Source organism: Hibiscus syriacus, unplaced genomic scaffold, assembly GCF_006381635.1.
Source record: "Hibiscus syriacus cultivar Baekdansim isolate YM2019G1 unplaced genomic scaffold, ASM638163v2 tig00003041_pilon, whole genome shotgun sequence".
In the NCBI taxonomy this organism is placed as follows: domain Eukaryota; kingdom Viridiplantae; phylum Streptophyta; class Magnoliopsida; order Malvales; family Malvaceae; genus Hibiscus; species Hibiscus syriacus.
The window spans coordinates 8,856,109-8,882,046 of NW_024061960.1; the positions used below are offsets into that span (position 1 = coordinate 8,856,109).

General features: G+C 37.4%; 2 protein-coding genes across 2 annotated transcripts; both read right to left on the reverse strand.

Annotated features, from left to right (window-relative positions):
• Positions 1 to 906: 906 nt before the first annotated feature.
• Positions 907 to 2,872, reverse strand: LOC120171794. Its single transcript, XM_039179447.1, has 4 exons — positions 2,785 to 2,872; positions 2,624 to 2,751; positions 1,606 to 1,811; positions 907 to 1,286 (listed from the first exon to the last, which is right to left on the reverse strand). The coding sequence occupies exons 2-4, from the start codon at positions 2,723 to 2,725 to the stop codon at positions 1,016 to 1,018; spliced, it is 579 nt and encodes a 192-aa protein (XP_039035378.1). The 5' UTR covers positions 2,726 to 2,751; positions 2,785 to 2,872; the 3' UTR covers positions 907 to 1,015.
• Positions 2,873 to 4,604: 1,732 nt separating this feature from the next.
• On the reverse strand, positions 4,605 to 25,015 carry LOC120173921 (50S ribosomal protein L15, chloroplastic-like). The gene is made up of 3 exons (XM_039180956.1): positions 24,800 to 25,015; positions 24,277 to 24,421; positions 4,605 to 4,687 (listed from the first exon to the last, which is right to left on the reverse strand). Exons 1-3 carry the CDS (start codon positions 24,998 to 25,000, stop codon positions 4,605 to 4,607), a joined length of 429 nt encoding a protein of 142 aa, XP_039036887.1. The 5' UTR covers positions 25,001 to 25,015.
• Between the last annotated feature and the right edge of the window lie 923 nt (positions 25,016 to 25,938).

The following is a 25,938-nucleotide window of genomic DNA, read 5'->3' on the forward strand; positions in this document are numbered from 1 at the left end:
AGTATCAAATTACCAGACTTTGATGCAATCTTGTGATTTTTCACTTTGAAAAACCCAAAAACACTTTTTTCAAGTTGGTACCTTTAATGTCTCAATTTCAAAATGTTTAGTCCTCTAATTTTATTTTATACTTTTATTTATTAACGTAAGAGTTGCTGAATTATTAATAATAACTTAAGTTTCTCTTAAATCTTCAAATAATATTAGAATCTAAAAATTTACAAGTAGGGAAGGAAGCTAGATTATATATAAAGGGTAAATGTATAAAATTTTAAGGAATGAGTTTCAAATATTTAAGAATATAAATTTATAAAATTTTAGGATAAAAATAAATTATTAATAAAAATATATATTATATAAAAGATTATATAAAAATATAAATTATATATTAATCTCAGACATGGAGTTTGTGTGTGAGGGAAGTTGGTCTAATAAATCAGCGACAGCTGTCATTTTACCTTAGTCATCACGAAATGACCCATCCTCCCTCACTGTATACTTTGACCACCAACTTCCCTACGTTAATAAATGGATACAAAATGGGGAGTTTTGTTGTGTGGCAGATTAAGATGCGGTTAAAAAAATGTCGAAAAGAAATACAATCTAGAATGTGATAAAAAAAACACGACAATTTAAGTTGGATGCAACTTAGAATGTGACATTCTAATATACCAGACTCAGTTTTCCATATGAAACAAGTTGCTAATATTTCTCCCACAAAGTTCCTGTGGACTATCACTAGGCCAAGCCATGGCCAAGATCCGAAATAAAGCACCAAGGCTTACGCCAGTATGCATTTCTTTGATCTTTACGTACATAATTCTCTGCAATCAATCGCTTTATCAGTGTCCTTCCATTAACACCGAGCATTCATTACCTGCGGCATACCATCACTAGAAAAGCACGAACATAATAAGTACAGTTGTTTATTATAATGATTAATGTCAATCGGAACTCACTATAAACAATAAGCGAAACTCATCTTCCTAGACCCTTTAATTGAGTAGTTTTAATCTTATGCGTAACCAGTCATCCCAACAGTTGGATTCGTGCGATTTGCCTTGTGAGCTGGCGTTGTGGTGGTTGCCTTGGTGAAATTCATGTAGTAGTAGTACACGTTGAGAACCATTGTCGCGACCACAAACACCGCTGCAGCAATAAAGACGCCTTTCCTCAATGTTTCGCAGGAGAAATTCTGGGCATAAATCATCCCACGATACTTGGTGTGATAAGCGTTCCTTGTTGCACCCGCTATTAGACATGCTTCTGCAACCAAGAAAGTCAACCTGCAAATGCAGGCGAATGAAATAACTGAAATCTCGAAATAAGCAGGATACACGGAAGGTAAGCCTGAATAAAAATTTGTATATGATATTAAGCAGGATACACGAAGTGAGCAGAATGCGTCATAGAGTCTGAGCAAGAAAGACGATCAACGAGATTAAAAAATAAATCATATTGGCCAAATGGTAGAGAAGGAAGTAATATGGCATATCATCACTCAAATTTCATTAAAACAGGAAGGCAAGGAGTGTAGAGATGAGGACCACCATAAAGAATGATGGCTTATGAACATAATACGGTATGCAGGCCCGAAATACTTACCACGATGAAACAAAATAGATGATAGACCAAGCTCGGTCACTACCCGGCGCTAATGGTCTCCCAAAGCACATGCACTTCGTAACTCCCATCAACAGGGATTCACCTGAAAGAAGAAACAAGAAAGCACCTACTCCATAGCCAGTGGCGACATCCGAGTTGTAGACACAATACGTAGAATTTGATATGTTATCTTTAACGACTGTGCCCTACAATGCGGTTAAGTAAAGGTTAAAAGTTCATAAATAAATTCAATGTAAATGGCTTAGGCACATAAAATATCTCCAAGAAAAGAGGTTGAAAGTTGCCAATTACAGAGTCATATCCAACCCTACCGCCTTACAAAATAAAACAACTACATAAGTAGAACTAACCCTAAACCCTAATCCTTAAACTTTGAACCTAAACAAAACTTAAAAGCCGCTCAATTTTCAAACCATTTCAACAAAAGATATTAAGTGCTAATCATTGTGGTTCATCATAGGTAATCATGCACGTCAAATTTTCCGCCTTATAAAGAAACTGCACTAGTTATTACTGCATAAAAAAGGTTGAAAGAAGCACTATATTGAAGCACATGGCTTTTGAAGCATGTTGAAGTATATGTCACTAGTTATTCTGTTATTCTTCCTTGTTTAAATGTGTTTACTATATAGTCAACCAAGGGCCATTGACAGGGGAGGAGGGCAGTAACACGTTCTATTAGAAATAGTAGATCTTCATTAACATATTCTACATGTGGAATCCTCGAATAAAGAAATAGTTGCAGAGAATCTGAGCTTCAAACATAACATCCTAGCAAAACCCAGCAAGAATTCACTCTAAAAACCCACAAATCTCTACATATCACACCTCAAAAAAGCCTAATTTCCTTATGAATTAAAACATCAAACACAATACACATAAGCACTAAAACAAAGATGACAAAGAGAAACAAAAAGAAAGACAGGAAATTAAAAGGAGCGTTTTAGGTATCTTAAGTAAAGCTTAAAAGAGTTGAAGAGAGAAAAAAGGGGCTTACAACGCTTCTTCTTCTCTCAGCAGCAATGGCGAAGCCGAATGCGACCAAGCTGAGGACTACCACCAGAAGGTGGACGAGGGTGGAGCCCTTTCCTTCTCCCATCTCCGGCGGACACTGAAAGGGTGAGAAGAAAGATTGAGAAGTGTTTGTGGGGGGGGGGGGTAGCCTCGTTTGTTTAGCTACTAATGTGAAGTTGGGGGAAAGCAAAAGGTGTGAATTGTAGCAAAGCAAAAGTGTTTTCTTTGACTTGTGAACACTGTAGTAGAAGGCAGTGAAAGGCTATTTCTTTTTCTTCTCAAAAGTGTCAACTTTTAGACCCACGCCTATTCTCCTCGTCGCGGACGTACGCGCCATTCAGTATCGATCTTAGTGATTGGATTATGGAATTCAAGATTGGTGAATTTTTTTTCAGATTCAAATTCTCACGTTTGTATGAGAAATATTCTTAATAGGGAGTAATAAAATATTTTCAATAGTAATTTGTTTTTTCTTGTCACAGGAAATGCTAGTTGCATGCTTTTCTTAGGAATTTTTTTCTTTCCTATAATCTTTTGTTTTTACAAATTTATTTCAAAAATTTATTTTCACAAATTATCATAACTTTTTAAATATTAATTAAGTTTAAAAGAATATATGGTATATTTACTCTTTTAATATGTCCATTTATCTTTTAAATATTGTAAAAAAAATTATGAATTTAAATTTAATAAAAAATATATAAATTGAAAATAATACAATAATATATTTTTTATGAATTTTTATATAAATATTTTCATTTAAATATATGGAATTCAACTTGTTAAAAAAATATCATAAGGACAATTTAGTAAAATATACATTCCAGTAATCTTTTATTCCTTTAACCAAACACTGTAATCATACATTCATGTCAAAAAACCAAACACAATAACGTAACATTCCCGATAATGTGTAAGGTAATATAATATTCCGGTAATCTTATTTCCGAAGGTAATCTTACATTCTATGAACGAAATTAAAGTTCTTTAAGAATTTAAATTTTAGGGTAAAATACATAAATGATCACCAAACTTATAGGAAGCTTGCATTTTGGTCATATAACTTTTAAAACTTGCAATACAATTACCAAAATTTTAGTTTATTTTCAATAAGGTCTCTAACGTTATCTACTATTAGTTTTATATGATGTAGCACGTTACTGTTATTTTTTTAGCTTAGTAAAAAAATTTAAAAAATCTCAAACGACGCCATATAAAATTTGAAAAAAGTTAAAAGGGTTTAAAACTCTTTAACCAATCAAATGACTTAGATAAATTAAGTTTAATTTGGATTTTCTGATTTAGGATTTTTCTAGATTATCGACTGCTAGTGGATGAAAATGAGGGGAGAAAGACTCGATTGAAGGTTTTTCAAGTGTGATGAACGATAAATTGTTATTTCTGATGTATTTGGAAAATTTATTTTTGATTTGATTCATATGTTACTGAAGTTTGTTTAAATATTTTGGAATCTGAAATTGAGAGATTTTTCATATTCTAAAATTACTATTTGTCATATTGAATGTGATTTTAGTCCCAATAGGGTTTAAAAAAGATTGAGTTGTAATTGATTTTGGATTTTAGTCTCAATTTGATTTTTAGGGTTGTCACTAAATTTTGAGTGAGGAAATTTTTTTACTAAGCTAAAATGAATTAAAATGATTATTTTATCAAGCTAAAAAATAACATAAGCGATCAAACAAAACTAACGAGAGGTAACGTCAGGGACTTTACTAAAAACGAACTAAAAGTTCGATGACTTTATTACAAATTTTAAAAGTTAGGTGAGCAAAATGCAAGTTCCCTATAAGTTAAGTGACAATTTATGTAGTTTGCCCTAAATTTTAAATATTTTACCATTTTTATATTAAGACCACACAAGTGTCACGCCTCCAGCTCTAGGGTGGAAGGTGAAATACTTTCACAGCCCATAATGTGAAAACAATTCTTTGAAAAACTACATGCTATTTACTCAGAAGCCGGTTCGGATGATGATGATGATGCAGCCCTCTTCTTGGCAAAGTATTCGTCGGCTCGAGCAAGGTTCTTTGTGTTGGGAAATAAACAGAATACGAGTAATTTCCCTATAATTGGATTAGTGAGAATACAAAATAAAAGCGGAAAAATAATACCCGAAATTTATAACGGAGTTCAGCCAATTTTGCTTACGTCTCTGGACTGCTACCGATCTTTTACTAAGAGAGAAAATTTAAAGGTGTTTACAAAACACTCACTACTCACAAGAAAACTCTTTAGTATTAGGAGAAAGAAAATGATTTTGGGATGGTTTTGAAGCTAAATGAGCTAGGGTATTTATGATTGAAGCTTAAGGACTTAATCTTGTAAATACCCTAAAGTCTAGAGATTAATTGTGATTATCTCATTATCATTTTTCAACAAACATCTACCAAACTTTGAAAAACTATTTTTCAAAGAAACATTTACCAAACTTTGAAAAACCATTTTCAAAAAAACATTTACCAAACTTTGAAAATCATTTTTTCAAAGTTGGTTGCCAAACTTTGAACTTAACTTTTAACAATACTTTCAACAATCTCCCAATTGAAGACTGATTTTAATCTGTCTTCACACCTCGATCAATGCAGCAACATTTCTGGTCCTGTTATTCTAGCATGCCAACTGAAGTTGAACACAACTTCAGTTTGTCAGTGGTCACCGTCTTTGTCAACATGTTTGCCGGATTTCGAGCTCCACTAATCTTTTCAAGCTTCAAAATCCTATCTTTCAGAAGAGACCGCATAAAATGATATCTCAATTGTATGTGCTTTGTCCTGGAATGAAAATACGGATTCTTTGCTAGATGAATAACACTTTGATTGTCGCAATACAAGACATTGTTTTCTTGTTTCTTGCCTAAATCTTCCAAGAAACTTTAGAGCAAACCATCTCCTTGTTGGCTTCCGTAACAGCGACATATATTCTGCTTCAGTTGTGGAGAGAGCAACTACCTTCTGTAGTTGAGAAACCCAACTCACTGCAGTACCTCCTAGAGTATAGACATACCCTGTAGTGCTCCTTTTGATGTCAACATTTCCAACTAAGTCAGCATCTACATAGCTTGTCAGTATCGTATCTCCACATTTGAAACAAAGTTCTTTGTTTGTAGTACCCCGCAGATATATGAGGATCCATTTGACAGCTTCCCAGTGTACTTTGCCCGGATTATTCATGTACCTGCTAAAACTCCCACTGCTTGAGCAATATCTGGTCTAGTACAAACCATGTCATACATCAGACTTCCAATTGCTGAGGCATACGGCACCTTCACCATGTGTGCACGTTCTTCCTCCGTCTTTGGTGATTGTTCTTTGGAGAGTCTAAAATGAACACCTAAATGTGTACTTACTGGTTTAGCATCTTGCATGTTGAACCTGGAGAGTACTTAGTTGATGTACTCAGTCTGTGATAACATCAAAGTCCCTGACTTTGTGTCTATCTTGATCCTCATCCCAAGAATCTTCTTTGCAGCGTCCAGATCTTTCATAGCAAACTGCTTTGATAATTTTTGCTTCAAGTTTGCATGTCTGAGCCTGCAACGAGTATGTCATCAACATACAACAATAAAATAATGAAGCTGTTGTCGAACCTCTTGATGTAGCAACAATAATCTACTTGGGCATCTGGTAAAACCACTGCTACTCATGAAGTTATCAAACTTCTTGTACCACTGTCTAGGAGCTTGTTTTAAACCATACAAGCTCTTCTTCAACCTGCATACCAGGTTTTTCTTGCCTACCTCTATGAAGCCTTCTGGCTGCCTCATATATATTTCTTCCTCCAAATCACCATGAAGGAAAGCTTTCTTTACATCTAATTGCTCAAGGTGTAAATTTTCTACAGCTACAATTTTTGATGCAGGGGGATCCGAGATAGATGATGCTGAGCTGTCAGATTGCACGTTGATGGCGCTGAGATACCATGAGTTGGCAGATCAGTGCAAAGGCGGGAATTGATTGTGACATGTTCCTCATTGGGGTCGTTTTGAGTATGTTTCAGTCTTTTGGCCATAACTTTGGCTACAGGTGTCAGAATCGCGCATAAGACCCCAATCCGGAAAGCTCTTTTCGACGCGCACGCTCTCCACATTGAGCTATGCTCCATGTGGCCTTTTTTTCAACCTCAAATTCTGCCGTTTTCCCCTCCGAATCACTAGATTTAGTTATTTTTTACTATTTATGGAAATATTTCGATTGTTAATTAGGAAGTCAATTTAAATCCGATTTAGGCCGGATTTTTGGGAGATTGCTTATTTTATTTCGAATTTCAATTTAGAGTGATTTTCGGGATTTTGCTATTTTTGGCAAAATTCGAATAAAGACGATTTTTTTGCTATAACAGTCCGGCTTGTGGACTGCTTTTTGCATTGTTGGATTTTATAATATTTTATTAAACCCTAGAGATTTTTTTTCTCTGTTTTTTGGGCGAATTTTCTCTTGTGAATCGTCTGTCGGAACTAGCCTACAGGATAATCACTATTCTGTCTGGCGTCAATTTTCAACACCAGTCTGATTGTAGACAATTTTACGACTGGAGAGAAAATTTCATTTTAGTCAATACCTTCTTTTTGCTGAAAGCCTTTGACAACCAATCTTGCTTTGTAGCGTTTGCTCCCATCGTGCTCTTCTTTGATCCTGTAAATCCACTTGTTATGAAGCGCTTTCTTGGCTGGTGGTAATTCAGCTAATTCCCACGTCTGATTTGACATAAGCGAGTCCATCTTATCTTTCATGGAAGACTCCCACTTGACTGAATCCTCCACCTGTATTGCTTCATCATAGCACTCTGGTTCACCATTGTCAGTCAGCAACAAATAGTGCAAAGAAGGCGAATAACGCTGGGTTGGTTTAGGAATTCTGGAGGAGCGTCTTAGTTCTGGTGTGCATGGTTCTTCTTGAACTGCTTTAGGACTGATCTGAACATCATTTCCAGAAATCTCCTCAAACTCAGCAAATTCCTTTGTTTCAGCTTCGATATTTGAGCTACTTGATTCTATGGTTGGCATGTCTTTGTATATCACATTCTCATTGAAAATGACATCTCTGCTTCTGATGATCTTCCAATTTTCATAGTCCAAAAATCGGTAACCGAACTCATCACCACCATAACCAGCAAAGGCACATTTGTTGAACTTAGCATCAAGTTTACTTCTTTCAGAAGAGTCTATGTGTACATAAGAAATACAACCAAACACTCTTAAGTGTGAAAGGTTTATTTCTTTCTTGCTCCAAACTTCCTCCGACATTTTACCATCCAAGGGAACTGAGGGCCCACGGTTGATTAGGTAAGCTGCAGTGTTGATAGCTTTAGCCCATAGAAATTTGGGCAATTCGGCATGTATCCTCATGCTTCTGGCACGTTCATTCAGAGTTCTTTTCACGCGCTCCGCTACGCCATTCTGTTGCGGTGTCATGGGAACTGTTGTCTCCATCTTGATCCCATTATTTGCGAAGAAATCTCTAAATCTTCTATTTTTGTACTCTCATCCATTTTCAGACCTCAACCGCTTGACTTTCAAACCAGTCTCATTTTCCACCATGGCCTTTCATTTTTTGAAGGTATCAAAGACTTCTGATTTATTCTTCAGAAAATAAACCCACACCTTCCTTGTAGAATCATCGATGAAGGTGACATAATACAATGAGCCTGCAAGAGATGGAATTGGAGATGGTCCCAATACGTCAGTATGAACCAACTCTAACTTTTCTTCCTTGGGTGTCTTGCCAATCTTTGCAAAACTGACTTTCTTTTGTTTGCCAAAGATGCAATCCTCGCATAGTCCGACATCTACACTCTTTAGATCCGGCAACTTCCCTTTTGACAAAAGTGTTTTCATCCCTTTCTCGCTCATATGTCCAAGCCTTTGGTGCCATAGGTTTGATTTTCCATCAGCATCTATTACTACAATGATATTCTCTAAATTTGAGGTTACATAGAGAGTATCAGTCTTCTTACCACGAGCAATGACAAGTTCTCCTTTGGTAATCTTCCATTCACTTCATGAAAAGGTTGTGTTATATCCTTCTCCATCAAGTTGTCCTATAGAAATCAAATTTCTTTTAAGGCCAGGAATATGTCTTACTCCTTTCAGCGTCCAGGTGGTCTGGTTTGGCAACTTTAATCGGATGTCTCCTTTTCCGACGATCTTTAAGGTTTCATCATCAGCTAGATGAACCTTACCAAAATCACCACTGCCATAGTTCTCCATGATTTCTCGGCATGGGGTGGAGTGGAAAGATGCTCTTCAATCCAAGATCCATGATTCAATCGGACTGTTGACGCTTAGAATCATGGCATCACCTGTATCTTCTATCACGTTGGCATATTCCTGTGTGCCGATATTTTTCTTCAGTGCTCGGCAATCTTTTTTAAAGTGACCCTTCTTGCCGCAGTTATAACAGGTAAAATCTTTCTTTCCTATTCTTGATTTTCCCCTTCTGGATTTGGATCTGCCACGATTTGAATTTCTTTATGAGGTTCTCCCTCTGGACTCCGTGTGCAAGGCTGAGGAGGTTGATGCTTCACCCGATTCTCTCCATCGAATTTCTTCGCTTAGTACTAGATCCTGAACATCGTCGAATTTCAATTTACTATTTCCCGACGAGCTGCTAACTGCTGTAACAGTAGCATTCCAACTATCTGGTAGAGATGATAAGAGAATTAAAGCTCGAACTTCATCATCGAATTCAATTTCCATGGAACTCAATTGGGTTGTGATTGTGTTGAGTTCATTTAGGTGTTGAGCCACTGATGCCCCTTCCGCCATCCGCAAATTGAACAATCGTCTCATTAAATGAACTTTGTTTGAGGCCGATGGCTTCTTATACATACTGAAGAGAGCCGCCATAAGACCTGCCGTTGTCTTTTCCTTTTCTATGTTGAAAGTAACATTGCGAGATAACGTCAGTCGGATAACTCCGAGGGCTTGTATGTCGAGAAGAGCTCAGTCTTCATTTCTTCATGCCCTCTGGTTGCTTTCCTGAGAGAGGTTGATATAGATTTGATAAAATCGCCTCAGTGACCAAAATTCCCATATAATATATGATTTTAACCAACTTTTTTCGGATTTGCCAAAATGACCAACAAAATCGCAATGCGATCGCTAATTCGCAACGCGATCTCCATTATCGCAAATTCGCATTGCATTTCGCGTTGCGATAGTTGAAAATCGCGTTGTGATGGTCTACAGTGTCGTTGCGATTTTCCCAATTCGCAATGCGAATAAGTAAATCGCAACGCGAATTGGGAAAATCGCAATGCGATACTGACTATCGCAATGCGATACTTACTATCGCAATGCGATAATACAAAATCGCAACGAGATACTGACTTTCGCAATGCGATTCTGACTTTCGCAACGCGATAATACATAATCGCAATGCGATTTTCAAAGCGCCATTAGTATCCTGGCCAAGTATTTTATTTTTAAATTCCAAACACGAATATTAATATATTGGAACACTGAACCGTCCACAGTATATCCCGTAATCGCAACTCATAACCTAAAACCTAAAATCACAACTCAGTCATATCTCCATCTCTCACTCTCTCACCCCATCTCCGACGAAATCCGTCCCCATCTCCGGCGAAATCCGTCTATCTCCATCTCTCAGAGCCACCCTCACAATCAGAAATGGAAAATCAACCAAATCAACCAACGAGGGTTAGTTTTTTTAATTATTTTCTTTTTGAAATTTTTGCATTATTATTAGGTTTTTCATATTGAAATTGATGATAAGTTTACTGGTAATTTCAATAATAGATTAACCATTTCACTTAGATTGCTTATTAAATCAACCGAGAATCGCAACGCGATTTTAGTTTCGCGTTGCGATAGTCAAATTCGCGTTGCGATAGTCATTTTCGTGTTGCGATTTTCATATTCAGAAACTATTCTTCTTCTGCAAATTGAAACTTGAATGAATTGCATTACTTCAACCAAAAAACAAAGACAAATACGAAATTCACAGTGTTGCAAATTTAAGTTTGAAGAATAAACTACTACTCTTTATGTTATTATTGTTTTTGGTATATCTTCACAGTGTAGTTTTTGGTATATCTAACTTAGTATGTTTATTGTTTTGTAGAACTTTTATTCGGCTCAATTGACCTTAAGAAATAAAGTCAGCCTGGCCAAAATAATTGCGTCGAAGCTTTCACCTGCACAAAGAAAAATGTTTGAGGATACATGCTTCGGGCCATGGCTGAAAGTACAACATCCCTGTGGAGATGCGATGTTGACACACCTGTTTCTTCAAACCATGACTAGCGATCTACCAGAGACTATACAACGTCGTGATGAAGAGATATGGTTTGATTTTCCACCGGCGTATACGTGTTTTGGGCGGGAGGAGTTTTGCTTAATCACCGGTCTACGCTTCGGACACGATGATGTAGGTCGGTACACTAGACACATACCCGCCCATCATGGCTATCCCGGGTTTTTCTTGAGCTGGAGAGGCCGAATCTACACGTAGAAGACCTGACAATTGTTGAATAAGAAAGATGGTTTACTCGGATGGATGACGTCGACGTTGTCCGAGTATGCCTTCTAATTCTTTTGCATGCCGGCTTTTTAGGCAGAGAGGCCAGACACCTATTTCAAATGATCTAATCAAATTGGTAGAAGACCTAAATGCGTGGAACCGTTTCCATGGGGCTCGTATTTATGGAAAGCTACATGGAATAAGTTATCGTCTGCCTTGGATGATCGAAAAAGTTTGCATGGCGATGGTTCCAAATACACTTTGGCTTGCTTTATTTGGGCCTTTAAGGTAAGAATTTTTATATAATGTTTCCAAAATTATAAGTAATTATTTAACAATTACTAATGTTTGTAATTATATTGTTTGTAGATTTGGATATTTGAGGCCTTTCCCGCCATGAAGACATATGCAATAAAAAACTTCAAATGATATTCCCAGGGCTATTTCCTGGAAGAGGAAACGGACCTTGCAATGGGAAGATTTACTACGGTATACGATAATAAATAATGTAAGTTAACATAAATACTACCATATGTTTATAAACAAGTTATTACTAGTACACGTTTAACTTTGTTTGAGCTTTTATATTGTTAGGAGGCCAACACTCCTCTACAGAGGCTGACACCCATGGAAGCTGAGCTTGCCACTGATTGGTGGCAAGCTAGTAAGCGTTTTTTTGATAGAACGGTTGATGAGCAGCCTCCACTTCGGGAGCTATCACCTCGCCCAGAGCTTCACCTCACCCAGAGCCATCATCTGATCGACCCGACTATACACCTCCACAACGACAGCCATCACCTATTATGTCACATCATCGAGCCTCTTCTCCACCATCACCGCAAGATAGGCGACCGACAAAGATGCCACGACATTTATCTCCCTGTTCTCCACCTCCACCTCAACGGGATGAGTTAGGGGAGTTACGTGATGAGGTCAATGCCTTGCGTGAGGAGGTCGATACTTTACGCAAAGACGATGGTGCATGGCGTGTTGAGGTGTCTACATTACGCGGTGAGGTAGCCGCTCTACGTGAGATGGTAGCATCGTTGCAGAATGAGGTTCATACTCTACGCAACGAGGTAAGTTTAAGATTTTTCATACTCGTAATTCATTCGGTTGCTGCCAATACTGCTAAACTGTTTTGTTAGTATTTGTCTTTGGTTTTGTTTTTGTTTTGGTGAAGTAATGCAATCCATTCAAGTTTCAATTTGCAGAAGAAGAATAGTTTACTTTCGCAATACAAAAATGACTATCGTAATGCGGAAATGGCTATCGCAATGCGAAATGAAAATCGCAACGACAAAATCGCAATGCGAAATGAAATCGCAACGCGAAATAAAAATCGCAATGCGATTTGTGTTTCGCGTTGCGATTTTGTCGTTGCGATTTCATTTCGCATTGCGATTTTGTCGTTGCGATTTTCATTTCGCATTGCGATTTTGTCGTTGCGATTTTCATTTCGCATTGCGATAGCCATTTCTGCGTTGCGATAGTCATTTTCGCATTGCGATTTTAAGTTTCGTGTTGCGAAAGTAAACTATTCTTCTTCTGGAATGTTTATATATGTTGTCCTTTTAAATGTTATATAAGTGCTTACTTCTGGAATATCTGAGCATTTTGTGAACTATGATAGAATGACTTGGGTTAATACAATGCTAGTTTGAAACATATTTGTCTTTGTTTAATATCATGTCTGTTTATTTACTGATTTATGTATAATTTTTTTTAGCGGCCCGATAAGGTGGATGCTTTAACGTCGGTTTTCCTTGCACGACAGAGTTCACGCATCAGACGGCGTGGACGTGCTATTACGTCTCCGTTCACCCAATGGTGCGAAGACTCCGCAAGAAGAAGCCCGACTCACCTGTCATCCCTCAAGAGTCCCCTCCAATCGTTCAAGAGGCCCCTATCCTCCCTCAAGAGTCCCCCCACAGTTCAAGAGGCCACTGTCATCGTTGAAGAGGTCCCTCCCACCATTCTAGAGTCCGATTCACATGGGGTAATATATCGAAGTATTGAGAAACCCCCACCGGTTCCGGACATGATGGATGAGAGTTGGCTCTCGTATGAGTTGCCGGCTAGTACCCTTCCGGTATCTGAAGTGGAGAGGAGACAACTACCGGAAAAAATTGTGGATAATACCCTTTGGGCTAAGACGCAGTGATTTTATCTACATGAGCGGAGCCAAGGGTGTTACACTGACATAAGCAACTCAACGATGAAATGTTTTTGTTGCTTGATCGTCTTGGTGGGGTGTGCTATTAGGGTTGAAGACAGTGGCTATTTCGATGGGGAGGTAAGTCTTATATTTGTCTTATAAATGATTTTGATTAATTTTTTTTAAACATTAATGTAATTCACTAATATATGTATTTTTTTGTAAAACAGCATATCGATGCGTGGGTGTCACGTCTACTAATAATAAGGAAGCTTAGGAAAAATAAAAAAAATTCACGATATACAATAATACCGACGGCTTTTTTACGCAGTTCACTTGAAGAATCAACGAGATGAATCATTTTCGTGGGCAATGGAAGCTAAACTTATCCTGCATGGTGGGAGGTCGATAAGGTTAGTGTTTATTTTTTAAATTTTTTAAAGGTGTTCATAAATAGTGCGCAAATAAATGAATTATTACTTATGATGCAGATGTTTATCCCTGTTTTGGAACGTCGGCATTGGCTTCTCGTCCAACTTCAGCTCCCATCCCTGAGATAATGTGTATGGCAGCATGATAAATTACATATCACTGTCTAATTTGAGAGATATGATCAAGGGATGGAGTTCACATTTGGCTAAATTCTTGGATGTGATTAATTATTAGACTCATTCTGGACACAAGAAGCCAAAGAAGTTCAATGTCACAGTTGTCAGAGACGACCGCGCCACAACATCGCGGGAGCCAGAGGGGATTGTGGTCCTCTCGTATGCTTGTGCTTGGCGCGTTTGACGACGGAAGCACAGAGTTTCGACCTCCACCGATAGATAGAGCTGCAGTAGGCTTGTGGTTTCGGCATTATATGGCTAGAGCATATATCGAGACGCTGCCTACCTGCATCCGCCTTATGAAAGTGTCCATTGTTAATTGGTAAGTCAATGCAGTTTTGTTAACATATATACTCCTTTTGGTTTGAAAATGTTGGTTAAGTACCTAGAATTCATAATTTGTTGTTTGTAGGTTTTAGATGTGTAGGAAGTCTTGTTTGAGCAAATGTTTGGTTTCTGCAGGTTAATCCTTAAGTGAGCTGCGTGAAATGGATGTACGGGGTCACAAAGTTGTTGATTCATTGATTCAATTATTTATGAAGAAATAAGAATATTTATTTTTGATTGTTTAATTGATTGTAAAAGATGATTTGTAAATGTTGATTTGTTTAATTGATGTGTACATAATTCTTATTTGTGCTTGTTTAATTGATTGAAATGTAATAGTTGATTTGTTGATTTTCAATCTACATTATGTTGAAGGCAAAACAGACTATCGCAACACGAAATTGACTATCGCAACGAGAAAATCGCAATGCGAAATGAAAATCGCAATGCGAAATGAAAATCGCAATGCGAAATGAAAATCGCAATGCGAAATGAAAATCGCAACGAGAAAATCGCAATGCGATTTTCATTTCGCATTGCGATTTTTTAGTTGCGATAGCCATTTTCGCGTTGCGATTTTTCATTTCGAAATGCGATAGACATTTTCGCGTTGCGATAGCCATTTTCGCGTTGCGATTTCCCCGTTGCGATAGTCAAATGAATGTCTAATAAGTGATAACAACTGAACAAATCATAGCAATGTTCAAACTCAAGTTACTAATACATGCCTAACTGAAAATGTTAAAAGTGCACACATAAAACACATAATATGTTTGCATTTAAAAATCACCTAAGTTGACAGTCCCAAAAGGTGAAGCCGGTTGTGATTGGGATTTTGAAGATGATTGCGATTTTCAGAATCTCGTTGCGATTTTGTATTATCTTGTTGCGATAGTCAGTATCGCATTGCGATTTTCCAAATTCGCATTGCGATTTACTTATTCGCATTGTGAATTAGGAAAATCGCAACGCGATACTTAATTTCGCAACGAGATAATACAGAATCGCAATGCGATTTTCAAAGTTCGCAATAGGTTTAATTTCGCAACGAGATAAACAGAATCGCAATGCGATTTTCAAAGTTCGCAATAGGTTTTAGTTTCACAACACAAATTTTTTGTGTATATATCTACGCAGAAGCAACAACTCATAACCTAAATCCCTAAATCGCAACTCATTCCATCTCCATCTATCACTCTCTCCGGCGACATCCGTTCCTACATCCTTCCCCATCCGGCAACAGGTCTTAGTTTCGCAGCTCGTTTGTTTAGTAAATTAATTTACAACCATGAAATCATCTAATGTTGATCATGTTTGGATAGATTTGTGTTTTGGAGGGTCATGGGAGAATGTTCATGGTGTTTTACAATATATGCCTTTACCCATGAATCTTCAACTAAAACTGTCATTAAAAAAGTTAACTTATGAAACTCTAATGTTACGTGTTTCAAAGAAATTGAATTTAGAGCCCCTAAGTGGATTTAGGCTATCTTATCAGAGGAATGGTAAAGTTTATTTGTTAACCGACAATGAAGATGTTGAACGATTCATTGCTTACATTAGTGTTTCAAGTGATGATGTTACATTGTATATTGTTGAACCTAGAAGTAGTATTGTTGGGTCAGTAGCGGGTAGTAATCAACTAAGTTTTTATCAAAACCCACAACCTTTCTCTAATCCAAATCCCAATCAACTTTCAGTACCAAATTCCGGTTTTCGTATTGACCAATTAGACGATGATGAGCCAAGAGAAAAAATTGTGAGTACTAGTCAGTATTCGAAATTTGATCTTGGTCAATACCCGGACTTTGATATTGGTCAATACTCGGATTTTGATGATGTTTCAGAAGAAGAAACAGACCCTGCGTGTAATGATTTTGATATTGGTCAATACCCGAATTTTGATGATGAAACAACCGTTGCCGAGGAAGATGTTGTTGATGATAATGAGGAGGAAGTGGAGGCTATGAATGAACATGTTGAACATCCATTCTGTAATTCATATAATCCTGAAGAAGAAAAAGAAGAAGAAAAAAGTCCCCGAAGAAAAGAAAATGCCACGGGAGTATAACTGGAATATGCCATAATTACTTCAGATACCGGAAGAAGAGTTGGTAAAGAAAGCAGTTGATTGTTACACAAAAGTTATTCGTATCAAGAAAGATGATTGTTTTGATACAAAGGAAGACTTGAAGATAGCTTTGTATACGAAATGTGTGGAAGATGGCTATCAACTAAAAGTTAACAAATCAAGCAAAGATCGTTTCGAAACAAGGTGTATGATTGACAAAAACTGTACGTGGCGTATGATTGCAAAAGAGGATAAAATATTGCGAAATGTTTCAAGTTAGGACTTTTATTGATAAACATACATGTTCAAGAACCCAAGTTTTTCCTAACCATAGATAGGCAAACAAAAAGGTGTTGGGTGGTTTTCTGGATGAGTTAATGTTTTTGAATGGCAGGGTATATCGGGGACATGAAATTATGACTGACATGAATGCTCGGTTCAAGATTAGTATATCATATTCTCAAGCTTGGAGAGCCAAATGTTATGCCTTGGAATTGTTGAGGGGGTCTCCAGAAGCATCGTTTGCCCAACTGTCGGCTTATTGTCACAATTTAAAGCTGAAAAATCTTGGGTCGGTAACTCATATCAAAACATATAGAGATGGAGGCTTTGAGTTGCTGTTTATCGACATTGGTGCTGCGGTTAGTAAATCAATATAATTCTGTTGACTCATTTCTGTTAGTTACATGCATTTCACATTTAAATGATTATATTTCTTGTGTATATTATTTTGTAGCTTCTTTCGTTTATTACTTGCATGCACCCAGTTATTATAGTTGACGGAGTACATTTGAAAGGTTGATACCTTGGAGTAAACTTATTAGCAGTAGCCATTGATGCTAACAATGGGATATTGCCAATAGCTTACGGGGTTGGCAAATCTGAAACCTCTAATTCATGGACATGGTTTATGGGGCATCTTAGGGATTGCATAGGTCCTATTAGCAATCTGACAATCATATTCGATAGGGCAAACTCAATTGACAACGCTGTTAGAAGGTGTTTCCCAGATGCTTTTCATGGACTTTGTGGTGTTCATTTGTATAGAAATCTAAAATTAAGGTCTGCTGGTATAAAAAAGCACAAATGGACATACTGGAAGGCTGTAAAAGCTTATCGGGAAGTGGATTTCAATAAGCATATAAACTGTTTAAGACGTGTTTTGCCTCAGTGTGCTCAAACACTAGAAGATGTCGGGTTTGAAAGATGGTCAAGAGTACATCAACTTGGAGCAAGATATGGTTTCATGACGTCTAATAGTGCAGAATCAATCAATGTTCTAAGTCGTCATTCCCGGAAATTACCCATTACTATGTTAATGGAGTTTTTTCAAGCCTCTATTCAACAGTGGTACTACAAGAAAAGAAACCATGCAGGTATTATTTCTTTGAATTCGTAACTTATCATATATTTTACTAAGTATTATTTATTTAAATTTACAGGAACATTGGAACATCGTGTTACACCATGGACTGAAAAAAGATAACGAAACGTGTGTGAAGTCAACGTCATGGAGAGTTGAACATGTTCAAACACTTTGTTTGAAGTACTGGATAATAACTTAAATGGGCTTGTCGTCTAAATGCAGGACGTGTAGTTGTATGAAATGGCAAACATCTGGTTATCCGTGTGGCCATGTTATAAAAGTTGCTCTTCATCTAAACCAAGATGATTCAAGCACATACGCTATGGATTGCTACACTACAGAAGTATATCGACAGACTTATGCCGAGATTGTCTACCCTATTCCACATCCTTCTGAGTGGGATATACCAGATGACTTACAAACAGTTTTGCCACCAGCCATGGACAGAAGGCTACCTGGCCGACCAAAAAGTCACGATCGTATACCGTCTAAGGGTGAAGAGAAGAAGAGATCGACATGTAGTCGGTGCAAGGAAAGTGGTCATACAAGGTTGACATGTGGATCACCAGTGCCATCACAATCATCTTTTCCTCTACCAAAATATGGATCATCATCAAAATCCAAAGCTCATATGGTGTCAAGAAAAAGGCAATCAAAATCGCAATCATCTTTAAAATCCCAATCACAACTGGCTTCACCTTTTGGGACTATTAACTTAGGTGATTTTTAAATGCAAACGTTGTATTATGTAGATTTTATGTGTGAACTTTTAACATTTTCAGTTAGGCATGTATTAGTAACTTAAGTTTGAAAATTGCTATGATCTGTTCAGTTGTTATCACTTAATAGGTAATCATCTTAATGTCTATCGCAACGCGGAAATTACTATCGCAATGCGAAATGAAAATCGCAACGAGAGAATCGCAATGCAAAATGAAAATCGCAACGCTAATTTCGCAATGCGAAATGAAAATCGCAACGAGGGAATCGCAATGCGAAATGAAAATCGCAATGCGAATTTAATTTCGCGTTGCGATTCTCTCGTTGCGATTTTCATTTCGCGTTGCGATTCTCTCGTTGCGATTTTCATTTCGCATTGCGATAGTACTTTTTGCCTTCAACATAATGCATATTGAAATCAACAAATCAACCATTACATTTCAATCAATTAAACAAGCACAAATAAGAATTATGTTAACATCAATTAAACAATCAACTTTTACAAATCACCTTTTACAAATCAATTAAACAATCAAAAAATAAGCAATAATTATTAGAGAAAATAACACTTCTACTATTGAATCAACTTTTGCAGCCATACATCATTTTCACGCAGCTCACTTCTGAGATTAACCTGTATAAACCAAACATTTGCTCAAACAACACTTTCTACACATCTAAAACCTACAAAAACAAATTATTGAATTCTAGGTACTTAAAAAACATTTTCAAACCACAAGCCTATAAACATACCAATTGTTTATGGACATTTTATAACGCAGATGCAGGTAGGCAACGTCTATATATCGATCTAGCCATATAATGTCGAAACCACAAGCCTACTGCAGCTCTATCTATATCGGTGGGAGGTAGATACTTTATACTTCCTGTGATCAAACGGTCCAACGCCAAGCATACGAAAGGACCACAATCCCCTCTAGGTCCTTTCGTTTGTTGTGGTGCGGTCTCGTCTCTGCTAACTGTAATATTGAGCTTCTTTGGCTTCTTGTTTCCAGAACGAGTCCAATAATTTATCGTATCCAAGAATTTAGCAAATATAAGCTCCATCCCTTAATAATATCTCTTAAATCAGCCAATGATATGTAATTTATCATGCTGTCATATACTATTGCCTTAAGGGATGGATCTGAAGCTCGACGAGAAGCCAATGGTTACGTTCCAAAACAGGGATAAACACCTACAATCATAAGTAATAATTCATTCATTTGCGCACTTATTTATGAATACCTTTAAACTTAATCTAAAATAAACACTAACCTTATTGACCTCCCACCATGCAGGATAAAGTTTAGCTTGTCCATTGCCCAACGCAAATGATTCATCTCGTTGATTCTTCAAGTGAACGGCGTTAAAAGACGTCGGCATAATTGTATATCGTGTATTTCTTTTATTTTCCTTAAGTTTCCTAATATTAGAACGTGACACCCACGCATCGATATGCTGTTTTACAAAAAAAGACATATTAATAACTTACATAAATTTACAAAAAAAAATCAAATTAAATATAAGAAAATATAAGACTTACCCCTCCATCGAAATAGCCATTGTCTTCGACCCCTAATAATACGCCCCACCAAGACCGATCAAGCAACAAATAAATATCATCATTGAGCTTGCATATGTCAGTGAAACACCCCTGGCTTCGCTCATGTAGATAAAAATCAACTACGGTCTTAGCCCAAAGGGTGTTATCCAGAATTGTGTCTGGTAGTTGTTTCCTCTCCACTTCAGATACCGGTATGGTACTGGCCGGTAACTCATACGAGAGCCAACTTGAATCCATCATGCCCGGCACGTCAGAGGGTTTCTCAAGAATCCTACATATGATGCCATGTGAATCGGGCTCTTGAATGGTGGGAGAGACCTCTTCAACGATGACAGTGGCCTCTTGAACAGTGGGAGGGGACTCTCAAGGAATGATAGGGGCCTCTTCAACGATAGGAGTTGACTCTTGAGGGATGACAGTGGCCTCTTGAATGGTGAGAGGGGACTCTCGAGGAATAATAGGGGCCTCTTCAACGATAGGAGTGGACTCTTGAGGGATGACAGGCGAGTCGGGCTTCTTCTTGCGGTGTCTTCGCACTATTGGGGTATACGGAGACTTAATAGCACGTGCACGCCGTCTGATACGTGAACTCTGTCGTGCAAGAAAAACCCGACATAAAGCATCCACCTTATCGGTCCGCTAAATAATTAAATACAAATATCAGTAAATAAACAGACATGATATTTAATCAGTGAAAACAAAGACAAATATATTTCAAACTTTCAACCAAAAGACAAAACAAAGACAAATACTAACTTCACAGTGTTAAAGAATACACAGTTTAGCAGAATTGGCAGCAACCGAATAAATTTACTTCAACCAAAAGACAAAACAAAAAGACAAATACTAACTTCACAGTGTTAATAAACAGTTTAGCAGTATTGGCAGCAACCGAATAAATTTACTAAGCAATCTAAGTGAAATGGTTAATTTAAGTGAAATTACGAGTAAATTTATCATCAAGTTAAATATGGAAAATCTTAAACTTACCTCGTTGCGTAGAGTATGAACCTCATTCTGCAACGATACTACCATCTCACGTAGAGCGGCAACCTCACCACGTAAAGTAGACACCTCCACACGCCATGCACCATCGTTATCGAGTAGAGTACCGATCTCCTCACGCAAGGCATTGACCTCATCACGTAACTCCCTTGACTCATCCCGTGGAGGTGGAGAACAGGGAGATAGAAGTCGTGGCATCTTTGCCGGTCGCCTATCATGAGGTGATGGTGGAGATGAGGCTCGATGATGTGACGGGATAGGTGATGGCTCTCGTTGTAGAGGTGTATAGTCGGGTCGATCAGGTGATGGCTCTGGGTGAGGTGATGGCTCTCGAAGTGGAGGAAGTGGAGGCTGCTCGTCATTCGTGCCATCAAGAAAACGCTGACTAGCTTGCCACCAATCAGTGGCAAGCTCAGCCTCCATGGGTGTCAGTCTAATTAATGAAATGTTGGCCTCCTAAAAATATAAAAACTCAAAGAAAGTTAAACATCTACTATTAATAACTTGTTTATATATGATAGTATTTGTGTTAACTTACATTATTTATTGTCGCATATGGTATTAAGTCTTCCCAATCCAACATACGTTTCCTCTTCCAGGAAATAGCCTTGAGAATATCATTTGAAGTTTTTATTGCATATGTCTTCATGGCGGGAAAAGCCTCGAATATCCAAATCTACAAACAATATAATAACAAACATTAGTAATTGTTAAATAATTAATTATAATTTTGAAAACATTATATAGAAATTCTTACCTTAAAGGCCCAAACAAAGCCTGACAAAGTGTATTTCGACCCATCGCCCCGCAAACTTTTACGGTCATCAAAGGCAGACGACAACTTAGTCCAGGTAGCTTTCCATATATATGAACCCCACGGAAATAGATTCCATGCATTTAGGTCCTCTACCAATAATATTAGCTCCTAAGGAATAGGTTGTCTGGCCTCTCTGCCTAAAAAGCCGGCATACAAAAGTAGTAGAAGGCATACTCGGACAACATCGACATCATTCATCCGAGTAAAACCATCTTTCTTATTAAACAATTTCTTCATTTCGTCGACGTGTAAGTTCGGCTTCTCTATTGACTCATCAGGAAAAACCCTGGATAACCATGATGGGCGGGTGATATGACGAGTGTACCGGCCTACATCATCGTGTCCGAATCGTAGACCAGTGATTAAGCAGAACTCCTTCCGCCCAAAACAAGTATACGCCGGTGGAAAATGAAACCATATCTCTTCCTCACCACGTTGTATACTGTCGGGTAGATCGCTAGTCATGGTCTGAAGCCACAAATGGGTCAAATTAGCATCTCCACCCGGATGTTGTACTCTCAGCCATGGCCCGAAGCAGTTTCTTCAAACAATTTTCTTTGTGCAGTGAAAGCTTCGAAGCAATTGTAGTGGCTAGGCTAACTTTATTCCTTAATGTCAATGAAGCCTTGGTTGAAATGAAAATCGCAACGAGATAATGAGAATCACAACGCGGAAATGACTATCGCAACGAGAGAATCGCAACGCGAAATGACTATCGCGACGAGAGAATCGCAACGCGAAATGAAAATCGCAACGCGAAATGAAAATCGCAATGCGATTTTGGTTCGCGTTGTGATTTTTTCGCGTTGCGATTCTCTCGTTGCGATAGTTATTTCCGCGTTGCGATTTCATTCTCGAAACTATTTCTTCTTCTGCATTACTTCAACCAAAAGACAAATACTAACTTCACAGGCTAAACAGTTTAGCAGTATTGGCAGCAATCAATGAATTTAATAAGAAATCTAAGTGAAATGGTTAATCTATTATTGAAATTACCAGTAAACTTATCATCAATCTCAATATGAAAAAACCTAAAATAATGCAAAAATTTCAAATAAAAATAAAAAACTAACCCTCGGAGGTTGATTTTCCATTTCTGAATGATTGTGAGGGATTTTGACTGTGAATGTTGTGAGGATTTCGCCGGCGATGGGGACGGAAATCTTTGGAGATGGGGACAGATTTCGCCGTAGAGAGTGAGAGATGGAGATGGGACTGAGTGTTGTGATTTTGGGTTTGAGGTTATGAGTTGCGATTACTGTGGACGGTTCAGTTTCCGATTTATTAAGAAAACATTCGTGTTTGGAATTTGAAAAAAAAAATACGCGTTAATACGAATGGCGCTATGTAAATCGCGTTGCGAAAGTCAGAATCGCATTGCGAAAGTCAGTATCTCGTTGCGATTTTGTATTATCGCATTGCGATAGTCAGTATCGCATTGCGATTTTCCCAATTCGCGTTGCGATTTACTTATTCGCATTGCGAATTGGGAAAATCGCAACGACACTGTAGACCATCGCAACGTGATTTCCAACTATCGCAACGCGAAATGCAACGCGAATTTGCGATACGCGAATTTGCGATAATGGAGATCGCGTTGCGAATTAGCGATCGCATTGCGATTTTGTTGGTCATTTTGGCAAATCCGGAAAAAGTTGGTTAAAATTGTATATTATAAGGCATTTTTTGTCACTGAGGCGATTTTCTCTATAGATTTTTCTGGTACAGAAAATCTTCAATCTGCATCTTCCAAAAGCCAAAGTCCGCACCATCGAACTTTTCAATTTTTACATTCCCTTCGTCTGTAACCATCTCTCCCACTCAAATCTGGCTTCTTTGGATCGTTCTGACAATTTTCGCGATCCGCCGTGTATTAGAACACCTCCGTCGACAAATTCGTATCGCCGATAAAATTTCACTATTCATGAAATTCACTATTCACGTGAAAAGTGATGAATAGTAACCTAGCAAAAATTGACAAAATTCACAACCAAAAGCTCTGATTAATAGTTGTTGGGAAATAAACAGAGTACGAGTAATTTCCCTATAACCAGATTAGTGAGGATGCGAAATAAAAGCGGAAAAATAATACCCGAAATTTATAACGGAGTTCAGCCAATTTTGCTTACGTCTCCGGACTGCTGCAGATCTTTTACTAAGAGTACAGGTTTTACAAAACACTCACTACTCACAAGAAAGCTCTCTAGTATTGGGAGAAAGAAAATGATTTTGGGATGGTTTTGAAACTAAATGAGCTAGGGTATTTATAGTTGAAGCTTAAGGACTTAATCTTGTAAATACTCTAAAGTCTAGGGATTAATTGTGATTATCCCATTTTCATTTTTCAACAAACATCTACCAAACTTTGAAAAATTATTTTTCAAAGAAACATTTACCAAACTTTGAAAAACCATTTTCAAAAAAACATTTACCAAACTTTGAAAATCATTTTTTCAAAGTTGGTTGCCAAACTTTGAACTTAACTTTTAACACTTTGCAACCGATGGCTTACCCACTTCTTCCGCCCCGACAGTACAGTGAGAGAACAACCAGCAGCCTCAAGCTTTTCCTTTGCAGATGTTGAAAAGGCACGTGCCTTCAAGTTTAGCTTTACATTCAGCTCTCCATCACCCAGAATCTAAACCAACACATTAACGAATCAATAACAATCCATATTTTATGTTAAAAACAACATTATTTCACATGTTTGATTAACCCTTTCCTCCTAATTAATAAATGGGATTTTGCAATGAACATATTCCACTTCGTGCATATGAGAGAAACAAATAAGAGGGTAAATTAGCATTGTTATCTCAATTACAAACCATTTGGCTTTACATGTGATCCTATTGTTATTTCCATTAGTAATCAAGAAGGTCGAATCGATTTTGTTACGATTAATGCCTTCATGCACGAGAGAAAACAGAAACTTCCTACCGAGAGAACATGTTCTATTGGGGTCATTACACTTCTCATAACTAGAGTTGTTGCGATATAAACCTGGAATCATATATACCTTTAAAGGGAGTTTCCTCTCTCTTCCTGATGGGTTGATCAAACCCCTCTCCATTAAATTCTCCAACAACACCTCGTCTACGACTTGAAATCCAGCAGTTTCGATGTCTTTTAAGTTAACGGGAATGCATTTAGGTAATCCAGCATGCACACCTGGACAAAAAAGAGTCGGCCATAGCTTTAAACAGTGAGCAAGATACATAGTTATGAACAGAGTCACCGAGTTCAAATATAAAACTGGCGAGAAATTTTGACAATGGAAAAAGATTACATCATAAACTAAAAACCTAATCTTATACATCATAAAGGAAAAAGATTTGAAAAGCGAACACCAATTATATATTGAAAGGCATGATAATTTTATTAGAGGAAGATGTAGACACCCGTTGTTGTCCGAGAAATAAATATTATATAATAATTATTGTATTATAATTATTATTATAATAAAATTATTATTATTATTATTATTATTATTATTATTATTATTTTACAACGTTTACAGACCCAAACTACAAAGACCAATTACAACATGCTTGAAAAAATTAAAACCCGGAGCCCAAGAGCAGCCCAAGTGTAACCCGGATCCAGAATTGACTCGTTTAGCTGCTGCCGACAATCATGCCATTGTTGAAACTGATACTGCACAAATCATCCACAACAAACACCAATCAATCACCAAAAGTAATCATCCAAGTCAAAAAAAGAAAAGAAGAAAAAGCAACCGAAAATCCCTAAACTTTCGGGATTTCACTTCACCAAATCAGAGAAATAATTCACTTCACCAAATCAGAGAAATAATTCACCTACTTCTAACTAATCCAACAACATGCAATGGAATTTAGGTGATAAAAAGAGGGGGAATGAGAGGAGAACCATAAAAAAACCCAAAAATTTATTAGTGATCATAGAGGGGGGTCTCGGCAGCAGCAAAACACAAAGGGTAAACAAGAGGGAACTTATACTTTTCTCAGATTCGAAACAAAATGGGGAATGAGTGAAGTTTTTTTTCCTTTTATTCGAATCAAGCAATGTAAAAAAAAGGTTCTTCATCTTTTCATTTGAAAAAAAACAAAACAGAATTAATAAAGAGGTATTTATCTCATTTGTTTATTTTTCCAGCAAATATTCATGTGTATGGTT

Excerpts from the sequence above, each read along its gene's own strand:
- LOC120171794 (XM_039179447.1), bottom strand. The coding sequence starts at position 2,725 with ATGGGAGAAGGAAAGGGCTCCACCCTCGTCCACCTTCTGGTGGTAGTC. Across the intron at positions 1,812-2,623 it reads CTGAGAGAAGAAGAAGCGTT|GGCACAGTCGTTAAAGATAA; the intron begins GTAAGCCCCTTT and ends ACCGCATTGTAG. Across the intron at positions 1,287-1,605 it reads ATCTATTTTGTTTCATCGTG|GTTGACTTTCTTGGTTGCAG; the intron begins GTAAGTATTTCG and ends CTGCATTTGCAG.
- LOC120173921 (XM_039180956.1), bottom strand. The coding sequence starts at position 25,000 with ATGTATCTTGCTCACTGTTTAAAGCTATGGCCGACTCTTTTTTGTCCA. Across the intron at positions 24,422-24,799 it reads AGAGGAAACTCCCTTTAAAG|ATTCTGGGTGATGGAGAGCT; the intron begins GTATATATGATT and ends GTGTTGGTTTAG. Across the intron at positions 4,688-24,276 it reads GGTAAGCCATCGGTTGCAAA|GAACCTTGCTCGAGCCGACG; the intron begins GTGTTAAAAGTT and ends TCCCAACACAAA.